The sequence below is a fragment of the Chironomus tepperi genome, unplaced genomic scaffold (assembly GCF_022539635.2).
Source record: "Chironomus tepperi strain 1889 unplaced genomic scaffold, CSIRO-AGI_Ctep_v1 contig_174, whole genome shotgun sequence".
Lineage (NCBI taxonomy): Eukaryota > Metazoa > Arthropoda > Insecta > Diptera > Chironomidae > Chironomus > Chironomus tepperi.
In genome coordinates, this window is record NW_027226296.1 from 211,207 (window position 1) to 230,827 (window position 19,621).

The following is a 19,621-nucleotide window of genomic DNA, read 5'->3' on the forward strand; positions in this document are numbered from 1 at the left end:
TTAAGTGGATGGAACCAGCGATAGGACTAACTATATGCGATTCCATGGATCACAATTGATTTGTACAGTCATGAATACTTGTAAATAAATCAGATTGTGAATAAATTGCAGATTTTTGTACGATTTTTGACAATAATCTTCGAACAATCTAAGAGTTCTTGAGACTAATACTTTTCAGTCTCAATCTCAAGATTTGTAGAGACCGAGACTTCGAAGAACTTCAATAATTCTCTTATATTCTCAATTTCAGTCCCGATATCGACAATCGACCGACAAACTCCAAAAATTCAAGATTAAATGACCTTTAAACTCGTCAAAAATCAATTTGAAAAAATGAAAAATTTTAATTAAAAGTTGAATTTTTAAGACTTCATTAATCAAAAATCATGAAGCAGCACATATGCAAATTTTTCAATTATTCTTCAATCATTTCCTCAAAATCTGCGAATTTAATTGTTAATTAATTGTAAAAATTTCGCAAAATTTTTCAAGAAAATTCAATTAAAACATTTGAATATTAAAAATCAAAAAGATTCATTAAATCACGTATTATGCACACGAAAGAAGCTCTTCAATAAATGTAAAAATTTCAATATTTTTTAAAAATAAGCATAACATACTGAATTGTTCACAGGGAAACAATTAAAGCAATGTTGGCGGCATTATCATCTCAAACCTTTCTTTTTTAAACATCGACGTAATTTATTCTCGACTTTATAACAAAAAAATCATAAATTTTAATCAAAAAACGTAAAAATAAATGCGAAATCAAAAAAGAGACGAATTTTTTATAATGGAAATACTTTTTTTTTTGAAAAAATTTAATTTTTTTCAACATTCCATCGTGCTTAATTGTTTTTTTTTATGTCATTCATGGATGTTTCAACAGACCTGGCTTTAACCGATACAACTTTTCCGCCAACAGGCATGTTTTCCTTGACATAGATGGGACCATAAATTGTATGATCCCAAATTGGTGGATTATTGGCTCGATCAACAACATCAATTTGTACTTCCACGGTACGTGACAATGGCGGATAGCCTTTATCTTGGGCCATTGCTTCAAGCTTATACGTTTCACGCTACATTATTTTTTTATTTCAAAATTTTTTAGTTTATAGCCACACAAAAAAATGTTTGTTACGTAGTTGGGTAGGCAAAAATAATCAAAATACAAAAAATTTCAATTAGATACAAAAAAAAGTTTTTTTTAGTTGTTAGTGCCTGCAAATTATTTTGTTTTTTTATAGCAAAAATAAATGTAACTTAATTTCTTATATTCTGTTAGTTTATCAAAAATAATTTGTTAATTTGCTGCCATATATTTATAAAAAAAAACTATGTCATATAAATATCATATCTATGATGAAGATTTTGTTTGTTAGCAGAGCACCTTGAGCAAACCACAAAGTCAAAAAAGTTAGCAAAGACACCAAAAATCAAATATCTATTCAAAAAAGATTATTGTTAAGGGGTATTCAAGGATATTGTGCAAGTAGAAAATAGAAACTAAATATATTATATCAAAAAAATATATACGAGAATATCATACAAGTTCCAATACAATCAAAAAACTTTATATTAAAACTTGTACAATTTACTTGCATGCAAGCAACATCCAACATTGTATGAAAGACTTGCTTGCAATTACAATCTCGTATTTGGATTAATTTGTTAAAAAAATATACGTTATTTGAGTAGCGCAAGTAGCTTGAGTAGCTGATTTTTTTTTTTGAGTAGATTCATATTACAAACCTTGCTTTTACAGACGCTACAACGGTATTTATAGGGACATTTTCTTTTATATGTTTTGGGCCATACACAATACTATCCCAAATTGGCGGCTTATTTTTCTGATCCACAACATCCAATTCGACCTCGACGTCAGCATAAGTCGGTGGTTCGCCTTTATCTTCCGCACGAACTTTCAAGCGATATCTCTCTCGCTGTGGATTTTTTTTTTTATATATTTTCATAATTTTTTTTATCAATTTTTAAATTTGTACAACATTATATGGCGGTTTATAATAATTCAAAAAAATAAAAAAAAAAAATGAAAAGAAAAAAGAAAAGAAAAATTAAAAAATTGTAAATTAAAAATGACATCCTGCTTACGCACGGAAGTTAAATAATAAGATTTATATAAAATTAATAAAAATAAAGAAAAATTTCAAAAGCACAAAAATATTTTTTTAGTAATTTTCATGATAAAAAAGTGAAATTTTTATCAAATTCCAATAAATGGCAAGTCGAAGGCACAAAAATTTATATAACTAAATTAAAGTTGATGTAAATAGCTGAAGGACATATCCAACTGTCTAGATACAAGGAATAATTTATGGCGAGACTGTCAATTTAGTTACTTTTTTATCTCAAATTTTTGGCATCATTTCGGTAATAATTGGCGATTTAATTTCAGCACTGACGATTTTCTTTAAATGTAAATTAAAGACAATTTTTGCTAAAAATCAATTTCAATTAATTCCAATTTTGTTGATCATTTTATGTAAATATGTTGTCCATATGCTCGATGTTCAGCCTTCTTGGAATATAATTAATGAAATTTTCTTTAAAAAGAAAATGAGTGACACAAAATAGACAAAGAAATTCATCCAAAATCTATAAAGAATATACTGTACTCCGAAAGCAGAGTTCAAAACTGAGTTGAGTCGAAATTCATATCCAGTCGACTTGAGCTGACTCTTATATACAAAATTTGAGCACAAATCGGTTAATTGATCTAAAATCCTGCTCTATTCTGCTTCGAACGCTGACTGGCTTTCAAATGGAGCCTTGCATCACTCATGATAGTCTAAATTTTGGAGATTCTCTAATAATATGGTAAAAATGAAGCATAAATTTCACAATAAACTCTGATATTGATCTTTTATTGAAATAAAAATGAGAAATGCAACTTACCCGGAAACGACACGACGTAGAAAAGTCGGAAAATAATGTTTCCATGCTGGCTTGATTCTCACCTGAAGCCAGATTTAGATGAATATGCCATGGTCTAGAATCACGCTGGCATGGATCAATATTTTCATCCTTTTTCTACACCGTGTTCATTTTGGGTAGCTGAAAAGGACAAAATTGGTTCCATTTGACTCGTTTAGTCTGTTTTATACTCTAGTGGACAAAATATGTTGTAACTATCTATAAAAGGCGTAGATTAAGCTCTTGATATCTAAATAAATATACTTAAATATACTAGTTGAGCAACCTCATCCTACCCTTTTCTAGGATTTGATTGACAATACGAGTTTGTAGACTTAAAAATACGGAAAGTCTAATTGATCAGGATATTAATTGAGTCTACTAAACAATCTCGTGATTTTTAATTATTAATCTCTTATGATGAATTTGATTTAAAGCCGTTTGAGGCTAACTTAAAAATAATTTTAAATTATGTTAAATCAGGAATAGTAATTGATCGATTACATATTGGAATTAATTGAAAATTGATGAACACTACTTTAACCAGCAGATTTAATAACTTGATTATCAATTTAATTAAACCGCATAGCATAAGTAGCTTAGAATTATTAACTAGCATGAGAATCTAGCAATTCTAGCATCCTTAAAATAGATCATTATTTATATTCAATTATTAACGCAAAATCCCAAACTTCCGTAGTCAAGAAAATAATGCTTTAAAATAGTCAGCACATTTTCTCAACAACAAAACTGACAATTTTGCGTCAAAAAGAACATCAATTTGTAAGTTAGACAAAGAATTTAATGTAAATTTTGTTTCCTTTTTGGAAAATAAACAAACACAAAATTAATTATTCAAAAAAAAATAGAAAAAGCAAGAAAATTTAAGCGAAAAAGAGTCTTAATTGAAAGATGAAAGAAGGTCAAAAAACACGAGTGAATATTTAAAGGAAGTGAAATGTTTTTCTTTAAATATTCAATGAGAAATGATGGAAGCAAGAAAAATGTGAAAAGAGGAAGAAAAATTTATTAATTTTTCTCAATATTAGCAAATTGTTGACTTTGTAAGTTATTGAACTTGCTATTCCAATAGTAAGTTATTGGGAAAGATAGAGTAAATTTCAATTTCTCGATAGTTAAACAGAAGATAAAATTAATTAAAAGATTTTTAGATTTTTCAATATTTTTAAATAAATTACTTTTCTTATTTTGATTCAAAAACTGATATTGGATTTGAAGTTATGAAGAATTATAGGATTGGCATAGTTAAGCAAATTTGATCAATTCAAATGAAATTTTCGATTTTAAAATGTGGTTTTCTATAAAAAGAATTGGAATGTAAAATTATAGTGCTAGTTTTGTTTGAATTAGAGCTTGAGATTACTAGGAAAATTTGAGAAATTTATATCGAGTTGAGCAGCACAATTTAGTTGCCTACGAGTCGGTAAATTGTCGCAAGAAGTAAGGCTGTCCAAACTAAAACGTTCCAGCACTCAGCGACGCATCCAAGAGACAAAAAATTAAGATTCTCAGTCACAACTTCGTCAATGCTACGTCATGTACACAATTAGTAACGCCAATTGAAAGTTTCTTCCTTTTGTTTCTAAATGGAGGCGATTTGTCGTTAATAATTGTGTCCTTGGTATTAGCATGTTGATAAAATCATGTCAAAGTCGTGTTGAAGCTATTTTCATTTGTGTCACTCGGGTCAACAAGACCTTATCATTTAAAAAGAGCACCATATTAACGGTAAGATGCATAGTTGGCCTGACCAAACCATGAAGGATGATTTATACTCATTAATATGAGGTGAAATTAGGTTCGCTGGAATGTGCTGCTCGGGTAACTAAAGAACATTCAAAATACTTATTTAAGATGAAATATGACTTAGGATTAAACTAGAAACTTTCAATTTAATTCTCAAAATTCAAATGAAATTCTAGACAATTATAAATCGTCCTAATAATTTTAATCCTATCCAAAAAAATAGCAATAAAACCTAATTAATATTATTCGTATCCAGCAGAACAAGTAACTACATCCATACTCGTAAAACTGTTCAAAATTAATATATATATTTCGTAAATGAATAACGTTAAATATTGAAATAAAGCAAATATATTCATTATCGTAGAAGCATAATAATTTTCAGCACAACACACACGACTGAATTTTCATGAAAGTTTATGAATTTATTGATATTATGTATAATATGCATAATGTATATTATTAGAAGTGGCTACCACAGATTTTCTCTCTGTGCAATTTTGAATATACACTCATTTTTAATTAAAAAGGAAGTGGATTTCATTTCGGTATGCATCTACATGTTATATATGAGCAGTACAACAACAACAAATAGCATAAAGGAGTCCTTTTATTTTATAATTTTATTATTTTATGAGTTGTTAATTTTAATGACTGAGTGGAGGGAATGGCGAGCTCTAATTAAAATATATTTTCTACAATCAACGATTCATTCTGACTTACAGGACATCCCTTTATTGTTGATGACATCATTGAAAATTTTCAGTTGATTTCAGTTAAATTTTTAAATGTATAAATTGTGGAGAAAAAAAATATAAAAAAATAATGAAAATAAGAATTTTTGCAATTTTTTTTGTAAGATAAACTGAGGTAATAATTGAATTTTGGGGGACTTTTTTGGGTTTTATGTGCGAATTATTCAAGAAAAATTGTTGAAAAAATTTGAAAATTAATTTAAGTTTCAAATTTTCTAAATTGTCAATTTTTAGAAAAAGAAACTTTTAAATCTTAAAAATTCATAAATTTTAAAACTCTACAATTCTAACTTATTAAAATTCTCAATTAAAAAAATTTCAAATTCAAAAATTATGAAAATTTCATATTGAAAAATTATGAATTTTTCAAATTTAATAATTATGAATATTTCAAAATTGAAATTCATATTTTTTTAAATTTCAAAAAATATGAATTTTTAAATTTCAAAAATCTTAACTTCTAAATTTTAAGAACTCTTAATTTTAAATTTAAACTTCTAAAATTTACAAATTCAAATTGAGAATTTTTAAATTTCAAAAAATATAAAATATTCGCTTTAAATTTTTGAAATTTAATTATTTTTAAATTCAACAGTTTTAAAAAATTCAAAACTTCGTTTAACTTTTCACATTAAACCCAAAAAATTTCTCAATTCCCAGAATAAATATATAAATATATTTCAATGTGCATTATAACCATAAGACATTGAATATTGCAAAGATTATATCAAATGTTCAAATGCAATTTCACTCGAAAAAAAATAAAAGAAAAAATTCAATTCCATGCAATTTAATTTGCAATGTTTTTCTTGACATTATCAGTGCATAAACAGATATAAACACATAAAATAGTTGTGAAGACTCAAAAATTGTGCAAATAGAATTGGTTGTATCATGTGTGTGCTGAACAGTAGATTTATGTGCATTTACAGTTATCAGTAGATTCGATCAATATATAAATAAGAATATTGATTTTTATTTCAACAAGGAAAGATTGTAAGGAAGTGAAATTTATGCTTGACTGATTAATTGCTTCCTTAAACTTTATGTTTAGTTGATCTTGTTGAATTTTGGTTAAATTTATTGTTTTTTGAAGTAAATGTTGGGTTTTCGAATTTATAAGTGTTGATTAAGCAATTTTTGGTGAAAAATTCACAATTTTAATTTAAAAAATAGTCAAAAAATCATGAATTGGTCACTAAATCGCCATATCAACTCAAATAAATCAAAAAAATTGCAACTTGAAGCTTTTGTTAGTCGAAAAAACCTTAAAATTTCCAAAAATACATGGACAACTTTTCATTCATGCTTCAAAAAAATTGTTCAGCAAAAAATCAAAAAAAATCTTTTATTTCAGCTGAAAAATTTCATATTCATCATGAAAAGCCACCCACATACTCCCAAATTATTGCCTTTTCAAGTATTTATTTTAAAATTCTCAACCAAAAAAAAGAAAAAAATTAAATCAGTGCAGTGCTTTTCATCAGTGCTTCATTTCAATCAATTGTGCCAACACGACATGCAAGTTGAAACTCAAAATGTGCCATTTAATGAAATTAATGTGCGTCATAAAATCGGATTTTGTGCTTTTGTGAAAAATTAATTTGGTTCTATTTGGTAAATTACTGTTACATGTTGTAGTCGAAAAAGAGAGGAATTAATGTACAAAAAACGTTGTTAAAGCAACGAGTGGTTGCTAGGGTGATGCGATGCTGGGTCTAGTCATATTGAAAGTTTATTGTATTTTATGTATTTTGGATGAAAATTGGAGTTTGGGAGAGGATTGTCGTTGAAAAACTAGTCATGGCTAGTCTTAAGATAGTTAGACATCCAAATTGATCTATGCTAAGCTTCAGGGACAGACATTACTGTGAAAGTCATAAAAATAGTGATTTTCGATAGTGTCTGTCCCTTAACTAGTCTAAAATCTGCATGGGTATCTATAGATCTGTACAAATCAGCTCCTTTGCCAATCTGAGATTTAATACCAAAAATCACTTTTTACACCAAATTCCCGTCACCAGACCGTAGTCAAGCCAGTATAAAAACAGATTCTGACTGGACTTGAAAGAAATCAGCACAAAGCTGCTCCTAAGCCACACATTTTTGGCATTTTCACCAAAATTCTATTAAATAAGCCAACATCAGTAATTTACCAAATGGAAAAACACTCAAAAAAATTATTTAAATAATATACAGCATAAAGTGAAGTGAAAAAAATAACTGAAAATATTTATTTTCGTATTAAAAAATTTCAAAAATATTTTTTTTTAACAAAAATTCATCACCAAAAAAAAAAAAAAAATAATCAATCAACCGCCATTTAAGGTCTCATTTTTATCAATCAAAAAATTATTATTAAATTCGGTCAATCAACTGTCAGAACGATGCTCAAAAATTCAGGTTGATCGTTCGGCAGTTGTCATGAAAAAAAATTTAAGCTTTCAATTTGTATCAAAAAAACCGTTGAGAGGCCCATCGACATATAAAATAGTAGAAAATGTCACTTATTGTCATTTTTATTTCAATCAAAAAAATCGAGGGAAAAAAAATTCAAAAATAAAGTTTTGTGGGAACAAAAATTGCACATAAAAGCTGTTCATGTTGCTTGTGATTGCAACAATGAACAGGAAAAAATATATTTTTGGGTGTGAATCAACAGCTTTTAAAATCTGTGTCCACAAAAAAAAATTTATGTTTTCGAAAAAAGAATTGTACTTTAAAAGAATTGGAGCAAAAAATAATCATGCGGTGGATATAAAAATTGAGAAAAAATTTAATTAAATTTGATTTTTAAAATCATTTTAAAAAATTCTGGAGTTTTCAAATTTAAATTTAAAGTTTTTCACTTTTAATTTTTAAAAAAGTTTCAAGAAAATGAAATTTTAAATTTTTAATAACTTTCAAATTTTCACAAAAATTTAAGTTTTTTTAAAAAATTTAAAAAATTTAAATTTTCAAAAAGTTTAAATTTAAAAATTTAAAATTTTAAAATTTTTTTTCAAATTTTCAAAAAATAAAAGTTACGATTTCAAAAAATTCTCCAAATTGTTCACTTCCATCAAAAATCTCAAAATTTTGGAAGTATAAAAAACTAAAAAAGTGACGGTTAAAATTTAAATAATAATTGCAAGGTGGTGCCGAAGATAAAATTCATCATCACATCATATTTACACAATAAAACTAAATCATCACTTAGTAATAATATTCATAATTGGTGCTCTTTAAATTGTCTTTTTATATATTTTTAAAATAAATTCTGCTCAAAACGTCATAAAGAAAAATATTTTAAATTTTTCTCGCAAATTAAAATTTTAAAAATTGTGCAAAAAAGTTAAGAAAAACATTGAATAGGCTAAAATTGTAATTTACGAATTAAAACTTAAAAAATGAGTAAAATTTATAAATTAAAATGTTCAATTTTTTTATAGAAAAAAATTGGAGTCAAGCAGAAGAGTTCTTTGTATTTATGGCAGAAGATTTGATTTTTTATGAATAATACATAAAGAAATATGAACTTTAATAATTGAAGAATTGAAGACTTTTGAAGAATTATGTTCAATTTGAAAAGGTTTTAAAAGTGCAAAGAGTTAAATTGGATGGAAAATTTGATCAATTTTTGAATTTTCAAATTAAAACCTTTAAAAATTATTAATTATATTTCAATAAAAATTGGATTGAATTCATTAATTTGGAATATTTTAAGTTTTATGTCAAAAAATTAGATTTTATAAGAAAATGCCCATAAATTGCAGTTCAAGTCCCCAGAAAACCAGCTGAATATCAGAAATCAGCTAAAAACTTCCCAGACAAGCTGTTAAAAATAGAACAAAGCCCCATTCAGCTCCACTGAATCTTAAAAAATTCCAAAATCTCCTTAAAATTGACTTTAGTCTTCTTATGTCTCCAGTTCTCAAAACTTTTTTCCAGACACAAACCATCCTTCATCCTGCACTTTTTAAAACGCAATTTGACACAATTTTCCACAAGTCTTCAATTTTCTTTTATATATTTTTTAAAAAATTTCCTTCTTTTTCCTGTCAAAAAAGTTTTTCATTTCTTGTCTTGCTCTAATTCTTCTTGTTCTTATTTTGCAGCAGCAAAAGATCATGAAAAACTTTTTTTCCAAAAAAAAAGGAGCGGAAACCTCTTTGAGAGCATCATGCCATTATATTGACATTAATTTAATATGAAAAGCAATTAGTCAGCAATCCATAATTAAAAAATTTTTCTTTTTTGTTTCTGCGGCAGCCATAGAAAAATTAAAAAGTTTTAGTGCTGACATTTTGGTGCCTTCAGATAAGATTTTGTCTTTAAAATTGTCCAATAGTTGTCGAAATTATTACCAATTCAGTTTTTGTTCACTTAGAATATAAGAAATCGAGCATGGAACTAAAATAATTGGGGATATTTGTTCATTGATATTTGATGGGGAATAAAAAAAATTATTGGAAGTGATTTTTTTTTTTGCAAAAGGGTGTTTTTGAGGAGGTAAAAAAAATTTATGAATTAGCAGTAATTTTTTCTTTTTTTTTTCATATTCAGCATGTTTAAAAATTTCGAGACAATAACTTACATCGAGTGGCTTCTTAAGCACGATCCATCCTGATTCGGGTTGAATTTCAAAGTATTCCAAGTCATTTGGATTGTAGGGTGCACTCAACGTGTACACAATAGCACCATTGTTGTCTGCATCTTCATCACTTGCTGATACACGAAGTATATTCGTTCCTATGCTAGCATCTTGCTTCACATTCTCAACGTATTTCTGTATGATTAAAGTAAAAAGAAGGAGGAAAGTAATGAGATGTAAATTTATGTAGGTGTAGATAATCGCTTGGAAACTGATGTTATTTTTGACAAAGAGCTTCTGTGCTTGAAATACTTTTTTTTCCAGGTCTTTATCGGTAAGAAGATCAAAGTCATAATTCAGAAAGCTTCTTTTTCAGGTCAATAAAATTCAAATCTTTTTTGCATTGATGAATACTTTAAAGATATTAAATTTCTTTTTTTGGGGATTGTTCGTTAGTTACGTAACACTAAACAATCACTTTTAGGGACCCTTAGCCTCTACTTCCCCTTCCTGTACTGCTTTATATCAATATCATGAGCCAAAATGTGAAATCCGTAAATTGGACAAGACTGGATCACAATTGATCTGTACGGCCAGCAAAGGAAGTAGCCCCTGACTCCCTCCTCCTCCCCTAAGTATTACGTAACTTACAAACCCTCCCCATTTCATCCTTTGAGCCTTTTCTTTCTTGTTATGAAAGAGCTCATTGAGAAAGAAAGCAAAAATCTCTGATTTAGACATGGATGAAAATGGAACAAACAATCTGATGTGGGTCTGCTTACCTGTCGATCAAACAGAGGTGGCTATAAAAAGGAAGAGAAAAAAAATTAATTAAAATATTCAGTAAACATCAAAAAAATCAATTCCTTACATTGTCATTGACATCAGTAATTTCAACGGTAAATGAGCAAACGCCCTCCAAACTCGGTTCACCTTGATCGGTAGCTTTAACTGTGACTGACACAAATTTACCATCATCGCCTTCACGATCAAAGACTTTATTTGTTGAGACTTCACCAGTTTCCTCATCGACAGTGAATTTTGTTCCTTTTTGATTCGGTTGCTGTACAATTGAGTATTTGACTTGTCCATTAACACCTTTGTCCTCATCAGTAGCTTGTACTTTGATGACAGGACTTCCATTTGGTGCACCTTCTTCAACTTTCGGATAATATGTACCGCAATCTTTAAAAACTGGCTTATTGTCATTAACGTCAGTAATGAAAACAACAACAACAGCTGTTGACGTGTGGATTGTCTGATCGCCGTTGACACAACACGACCCATCATCCAAAGCTGTAACATTTAACTCATATTTGTCACGATCTAATGTAATTGCTTTATTATGAAGTCGAATGACACCAGTTATCTCCTCAATAACGAATTGTCCACTACTAGTTCCACCGCCAACAAAACCAAACCGAACATTGTCACCATCCTTATCAGACGCCACAACAGTCGTAACGAGGGTATTTGCACCTGCATTTTCATCGACATTTGGCGTATAGACTTGCTGTGAGAATTTTGGTTCCTCATCGTTCTTATTCTTTGTATAAATACGAACAGTTGCTGTTCCTGTACGTGGTGGTTCACCCTTATCTTTTGCTGTCACAACGAATTCATAGTATGCATTATTATTATCAGCATCGAGTTGCTTATTATTCACAATGGCGCCATTTGAATCAACTGCAAAATGATCATCTGATACAAGATATTCAATTTCTGCATTTGCACCGGAATCGGAATCCATTGCTTTAACTTTTAATATACTCGTGCCAAGTGGAATATCTTCGTCGACATTGTGTGCTTGATAATCAGGCAATTCGAATTTCGGCTGAAAAAAGGAATGAAATTCATCAGTTTGACTTTAGTGCCTCTACAATTTTTTTTGTAAACTTACCGCATTGTCATTGACATCAGTCACTCGAATTGTTAACTGTTGGTGGGAGGAAGAATAAAAAAAAAAAGGCACAAAATAAGTGAGATTGAATGAATAAGGCAGTGAGGATATAAAAAAAAATGTCAAAAGCTTCTCTCGACTGCTGTGACATAGAAATTCAGTACAGTGAATGATGTATTCAAAATAAGTTTAAAGGAATGAATTAGCTTGAGAGAGAGAGTTTGGTATGTTGGCACAGTTTCTATTTATAGAACTGAAAGGATATGCTTTAGAATTTGTGATTCAATGGAAAGTAGGAATTGGAGCTTTTATGATGTATTCATAGAATGACATGATGGGGGTTGATCTATGGCAGTGGTGGGTTAACTGTGGGCTGCGGTTCATTAGTGTGTATGCCATTGAATCATGTGCTGTGTGAGGTTCCTGACGTGGCTTTTCACGCGGATTACCATCAAATTCTGACACGGAACACTCAAATTCATGGAAATGCTGTGGAATGTATGCCGTGGCACAAAGGTTTAGACAACACTGATCCATGGCATACTTGGCAGCCATCAATATAAAAGCACAAGCTATGCTGTAATTTGTATCAATTTGTATAAAGCATCCTCTAATTAATGACCATCAAGACCTGACCTTGATGGTTGCTTAAATAATCAGCAACAATCTTTATCTATGACCATGACTTCCTACATCATTTCCACAAAGCAGAACAAACTCGATTAACTGCTAAAATCCAATAAAAATTCCTCTCAGTGCCTCAATTTCCTCTCAATTCTTCATACCCTCATCATTCAGTACCAAAAGTCAAATTAAATTTCCAAAAAACTTCTTCACATTTTATGTCAACAGAAGCTAGAAATAAAAAAGTTGTCGAATTTTCTTCCATCCATTCATACCTCAACAGATGTCGAGAAGCCACCCGAGTCTTCAGTTGCAGTGACCACAAGTGAATAGACATGCGGTTGTCGTAAATCTTCAAAATCAAGTTCTTTGGCAAGCTTAACAATTCCCGATGTGGGACCAATGTTGAATGTTCCAGCACCTTGTCCTTGTGCTTTCAATGTATAACGAATTTCTCGATCAGCAAATGATTTTGCCTTAACGGAGATGATGCTGTGGATATGAGAAATGACATTATTAAGTTAGTAATTTAATTTTTTATTTTGAAATGGACATGACATGTAATGAACTTACTCAGAGTCCTTCTTTTGATTTTCTGGAATTTCAGCTTCATAGCTTGGCATGTAAAATTGCGGTGCACGTTTTCCACCAACAATTGACAGACGTTCCTCAGGCGTGCTCTGGAATTTTCTATCATCTACTTTACCATTTTGATCCTCAGCCTTTACATACAATACATATTCCATATCAAGTTGAAACAGATCAGTACCACGTGTACGTACGACACCGGACCTCTCGTCAACTTCAAAACGTCCACCAGTTCTGTCACGTACAATAAAATAGTGAATATTATGATCTGTATCCGGATCACGAGCTTGCAATGTAAATACAGGCGTATTTGGTGGTGCATTTAATTGAACGACAGCCTGCATTGGCAATGGACGATTGATGAAATATGGTGGCTCATCGTTAACATCCTTCACATGAATAATCACTCGTTGATTGTCCGTATCTGTTGGATATGAGGATGAACAAAAAATAAAAATTGAGTTAGTTATAAATTGAAAATGACATTATGTCAATTATGTAAAGTTTACTGGACAGATACTTACATTTCATTCCACCTGAATATTACATTAATGGACAGACACATGGATGCAGTCGATGGATTCAGGTCAGATGAAAATTTTCATCATTAAATATGAAAATAAAGAGAGAAAAGAGATGATATTAATTAAAAAATTTGCTTGTATGAGATTTTTTGAGATGGTATGACGTCTGTGTTGGGTAGATTGCTATTGGGATTGACTTGATGATTGGTTGAACTTGAGGATAATGGATATTTTTGATTACTTTTGGTAATTTATTGATTAATTTGATTAAAAATGTGGATTTTGGATTTTAAAATGGTTTCTTTGATTAATCTTGTCGACACGAGGCTTAATTGGCAATTTTGACAAGATTCAGAGTTCATATTCTGAGCAACCACACGACAGTTGCATGCTAACTCTGTAAAGAACTCCTTCATCTAATTTGTGTCGCCAAATCCAAAAATAACTCAAAATTCCTCAAAATCAATCCAAATTTCCAAAAAATGCGCTCTATCCACACAACCCAGTCATCTCCCCAACTCAATTTTTATATACAAAGTTTCACATATCGAGGAATAAAAATTGCACATCGAGCATCATCCACGTAATGTAATACCATTTTTATGCTCCACACATTGATGCTACATGGAAGTAAATTCATGTCGTTCAGTTGACACAATAAAAATTTTAAGGTAAACATTTCCACTTCCTGTGATGTGATGAGAAACAGATACAAGAGACAAAAAAAAGGAAAATTTTAATGTTCACTTTCCTTCCGCTCTTCCCTATCTCGTCCTTAACTCTCTCTTGTTTCTGTTCTACTTATTTTTTCTGAAGCTTTTTTTTTTGTGTGTGACAGAAATGACAAGACAAAGTTTTTTAATTGTCAGCTGGAGTAATGAAAATTGCAAACATTAATTAGCATTCACGATGAGTGATAGTGTGAAATGGATGGGAAAACAATGTTATGTTTGAGGGGGTTAAAAAGGAGGTTTTGTTTGACATGTTTCAGTCATCTTTTTTATGTCTGACGTGGCTTGCTTTTTAGATTTTTAATAATTGTGAAAATTCCTGTTTAAGGTTTAAAGGCACGCGGCGTGGAAAAATCAGAAATGGTGACTTTAAGCCTCATTTCGCTGAATCCAACTCAACGTCCAAGTGAATCCAGAGTCACGATGGCTTGGCACTCTATTTTCCGACCTTTATACGATGTGTATAGTTTGAGTAAGTTCTGAATAGTCAGTAGACACTCAACCCATCCCAAAGTGGACTGCTTTAAATTTGACTAGTTGTATTCTAGTTGTAAGCATGACATATCGTATTATTAGATGTATTCTAGCATATTCTAGTTTAAAGGACGATATAGCGAATTACTAACTGTATGTCTAATTCTAAGCATAGCAGATAATGTGACGAGGATCATTACTAGAACTTAGCATTCAAATTTTCAGATAAAAGCCTATTCACTCGTCCGAAAGGCACACAGTGAAGAGAAAGCAAAAAATTACGATTCAGCCAAGAACCAAAAATCTGAATTTTTTGGCATCTAAGATGCGCAGGCCTGCTGTCTTTGGAATTCAGTTTTCGTCTGTAACTTATAATTAGCAGAGATGCAAAACAGGCATCTCTTTTGGTAAAATCGTACAAATCCTTGATAATTTGTATGGTTTTGTGAGAAAAACTAAACAAATTCCTATGAAATTGTACGATTTTTGCCTGTAAGATGTGCCTGTTTGGCAACTCTGATAATGAGTTCAAGGCTACTGGTCTGCTTATTTTGTCTGGAAGACTGCAGTTTTGGAGGAACCCTTCAAATTAAAAATCCAGCCAAGAATTTAGCCTGAAGTCAGATTTAACTGAAGACAGTATCACCACAGCTACAATAGCTGGCTGACGAATTTTGTGACATTTCCACATCATATCCCTTCCAGGTCAAGAGCACTTCCATCAGCAAACATATATCCAATTACAAATCATCTAACATCTTCTTCAGCATCTTCTCAATGCTCATTAGACATTATTCCTTCTTCTTTCATTTTAACAAACTTCCTGACTCAATCGCACCAATTTCTTAATCTCAGCATCATCAAATCATGGAAGTAAAGTAAACTGCAATTTTCCATTTCGATGGAAGTCGTTATAGAAGCTCTCAAATCAATACAATCTCATTCTATTACAATTCCTTCTTCTTTTTGTCGCTCTTGTTCGTCTCATTGATATTATTTATTCCTTTTTTTTTGTTATTTCAATTATTTTGTAATTTAATTTTTTTTATTCTTGAGCTTCTTGTCAAGCTCTTTTTCTATTTCTTTTTGTCCTCGTATACATTGAATGAGAAGCTTTTCTTTTTGCTTTCTATTGAAATGACAAATATAATTGAATTTTTTAAACTTTTTTGCTTATGGAAGCATGGAAGCAAAACAAGGACAGACATAAAAAAGCAGAAAATACAGAAATGGCTGAAGAAATGTTATTTACTATTTACTTTGTCTGTTTGCATTTGTGATTCTTATTTTAAGGGATGATTTACATTTTTTTCGGGGGAATTTGATTTACCTGCGCGAGACAGCAGTGAGTGGTGTGTCTTTTGAGAATTGAGATTTGTTTTTCGCTTTCTCTTTTGTTTATGGAATCTGAGATTTTTTGGCTGTGTTAGGCAATATTCCTTTAAGGAATTGTCTGTTTTGGAATTTTGGCTTAGACTTTGAGACATGATTATGTGTAAGTGAATTCAGCATAAGTATCTTGAACAAAGAAGAATGTCTTACGTTTCTATTCTGAAATACAGACATCGAAATACAGGGATTGAGACAATTCTAAAGCTTGAATATTGCTTTATGGAACTGGAGTCAAATAAGAGCCGTTTAAGCGAATTAGGGACAATATTCCATCAACAGGGCAATGAAGCTTTTGGACAATGAATCTTATTTGAAGTATCCCACGTCTATTTCGATGGCTGAAGCTAAAGACCTTGCTAAAATATCAAGTCATTGTTGAAATGGCTGAAAATCCGGCGACAGACCGACTTAACTTGGATCTATGACGGGTTTTAATCGAATCTGGCTGAGAACTAGAGACAAGCTTCTCTGAAGCTACATTTTCGAGCTTTAATGCATCGAGTGCTTTTTGGAATTGTTTGCCAGACTTGGAAATTGACCAACTTGATTCCAGTTCATATTCAAGTTTGTAAACTTCGTTGGCAAGATACTATCCAAATAATAATAGTGAATCTGAATTGAATACGATGCCAAGACAAGTTTATTCAATCGAGATTGTCAGCATAAAGTCGGATTGCATCAAACAAACTTAAAAAAGCTTGAACTCGACATTGGGAGTCTGGCATTGTTGTGGAACGTAAAAGACAAACGGAGTGTTGGCTAAAGCAACAGAATCCAGTTCATCAGCTTTAATAATGTCCTAAAATTCACATCTCATCAGTTTTAGGAACTCCGCTCCTCACTCCACCTTCCAACCCATTAAAACCAACAAAAGTTTCCATTTCCCCAAACTTTAAATGAGTTTATGCTAATAAAAAATTATCTCAACAAGAACGACTCAAGCAGACATTAACATTTTCCTGTAAATGCAGTTGTTCCACATATGTTTATCAACAAAAGTGACTGCCTTGAAAACTCTATCTTTACAGTATTAAGACTGCACATTTTCTCAACTTCATCCTTCCTTCCGAATCTTCTTTTCCATTTTTTCTTATGTATTTTATTCTTTTTTATAATACAAAAAAATCTCAGGAAGTCAAACGAGATGCAGTTGTCAAATGATATATTTTTCTTAAAGAAATAGACGAAAGCTTTTTGCCTTTTTAAGACTCAATAGCATAAGAAGAAAATGAAAATTGAAATACAAAACTAAACAAAACTAAACTTGATGCTGAATCCTATCAACAACACTTGAAATTGAACAAATAAACAGAGCAAAAAAGGGAGCAAAATGGAAATTCCTTCGGGTGCTTGTCGTTTGTTGAGCTTTCAATGTTGACTTGTTTTCGTTTGTGAATGTAATGGAATTAGTAAAATGTTTGGATGGGATTGGTGAATTTACAGGACATTTTGGTGAGGGAATTTTGTGTTGAAATTAGCAATTTCAATTTTGGAACTACAATGGGATTTATTTAGGATTTTAAAGAGGTTTTGGAACTGAATTTTGGATTTTAGCGAAAATTGTTCCAAATTCTCCAAAAACTAACCCAAAACTGCATTCAAATCTCAAATTTCCCTTCACCAAAAAGCTGCAAATTCTCACAACAGCCACAACACTCACTCCACTAAGTAACGACAATTAACCCATCAACAATTTTGCGCAATTCACATTATCGTCAGTGTCTCATGCAGATTTTAATTACAAGTTTGCTAAAATGACTAAAAGCCACAGCATAAATTTATACATGAGTGAATTTTAAACTCGCTGTCTTCCTATTCATTAAGTCTATGAATGGAATGAAGAGTTGAGACTAACAATGTTGTAAAGTTTTGTGGCTTATTGAAAATTGTGAAATTAAATCAAGAAGAAAATTGAAAAGTTTTTGAAGCTTTTGATGTTTGGAATTGAATATTATGGTTTATTTTTAGGTTTTAGGAATGGGATTTAAAGGCTTGAATGTTATGACAAGTGTGAATGGAGCTATCCTGAGTAGCACGAGCTGTTTAGTCAATCCGAAAATCCAATACCAGTCTAGTGTGACTCTGGCGTATTTGCAGCTAGCTGTGATTACATCAAGTCACAATTAATGAACACAATATTATATAAAGAAGCCATTAATGTGCATGTTATATCCTTTTATATCTAACAAATGCGACACATGCAGTGTCAATGACTGCAGTTGACACAAGAGCCACGTGACAAGATCTCGAAGTCGAATCGGATTTTGTATGGAAAAGTCGACTCAAGTTGACTCGATTGCATGTAAAATTCGAGTCGACTATGAGTTCTGCTCGTGACTAAATCCGTAAAATGAACAAATATCTTCGAACTAACCAAATTTTTAATATTGAGCCCAGGATCTTTATTTAGGCATATAAACTCAGTGTATGATTTTAGATAATTCCTGCATAACCTCAACACATTCCCTAAAATCACAAACTTATATCACATTTTCAGTACAATAAACTTTCAGTGCTGACAAGAAAAATGACGCGTATGCTGTAAGTTATTTGAGAATATACACGAGTAAGCTAAGAATAGAAGTTTCTCATTTCATATTATTTCCATCTTAAACAATATAACTAAAGGTTATATAAATCATTGTCGGTTAGCAACTGTATCCTTTGATAATATTTTGTTATGCTTAATATTTTGTCATAGTGAATAATTAATTATGAAAGCTTAGAAATATTTGTGTGAAAATCATCTGAAGTTAGTGATTTTTGGTTTAGTTCCGGGCAGTACAATGACATTGCTAGGGTACCATCATGTGGCTGAGATGACGGCTAGACGTGAGAGTAACTTGATGACAATATTATGGCATTTTAAGCACAAAAACTCGTATATTTTTAAGACTAAGCCTAAAATAACTTCAAAATTCCCAAAAAAACCTCCAAACATTTCCAAAATCCACCTCGTCTACATCAATACATAGCAAATATCAACTTCAATTTCTACCAAATTGAGATTAATTTTATATATATTTATTTTCACAAAAAATTCTTTTATTCAATTCACTTTTTATCGAATAAAATTTATCCTCATGACGCAGTATTTTGTCTTCATTTTTTGTTCTTACGAAATTTTGTTGATAGAAAGAAGAAAAACGAAAAATTTTATCAGAAAAAGCCCACGCGCAACAGAATGAAAACAAAAATTATTTTTGGCTTATCATCAAGCTTTAAATTTTCTTGGTTATGATGATCATGACATAAATGCCTTTATTTTTATGGATTAATGAGCTTTAATCGTTGAACTTTAGTTGGATTTGTGGGTTATAAAGTTGAAATTATGTCAATTATTTGGCTTAAATGCT

General features: G+C 30.6%; 1 protein-coding gene across 1 annotated transcript in view; it reads right to left on the bottom strand.

The window, feature by feature from the left end:
• Nucleotides 1-13,562, bottom strand: part of CadN (neural cadherin) — a 122,850-nt gene extending 109,288 nt beyond the window's left edge. The window contains 7 exon segments of the mRNA XM_070638485.1: nucleotides 1,756-1,946; nucleotides 10,036-10,227; nucleotides 10,815-10,835; nucleotides 10,904-11,866; nucleotides 11,933-11,968; nucleotides 12,832-13,048; nucleotides 13,130-13,562. Of these exon segments, the coding sequence (XP_070494586.1) occupies nucleotides 1,756-1,946; nucleotides 10,036-10,227; nucleotides 10,815-10,835; nucleotides 10,904-11,866; nucleotides 11,933-11,968; nucleotides 12,832-13,048; nucleotides 13,130-13,488 (1,979 nt within the window). The 5' untranslated portion in view covers nucleotides 13,489-13,562.
• Nucleotides 13,563-19,621: the final 6,059 nt, after the last annotated feature.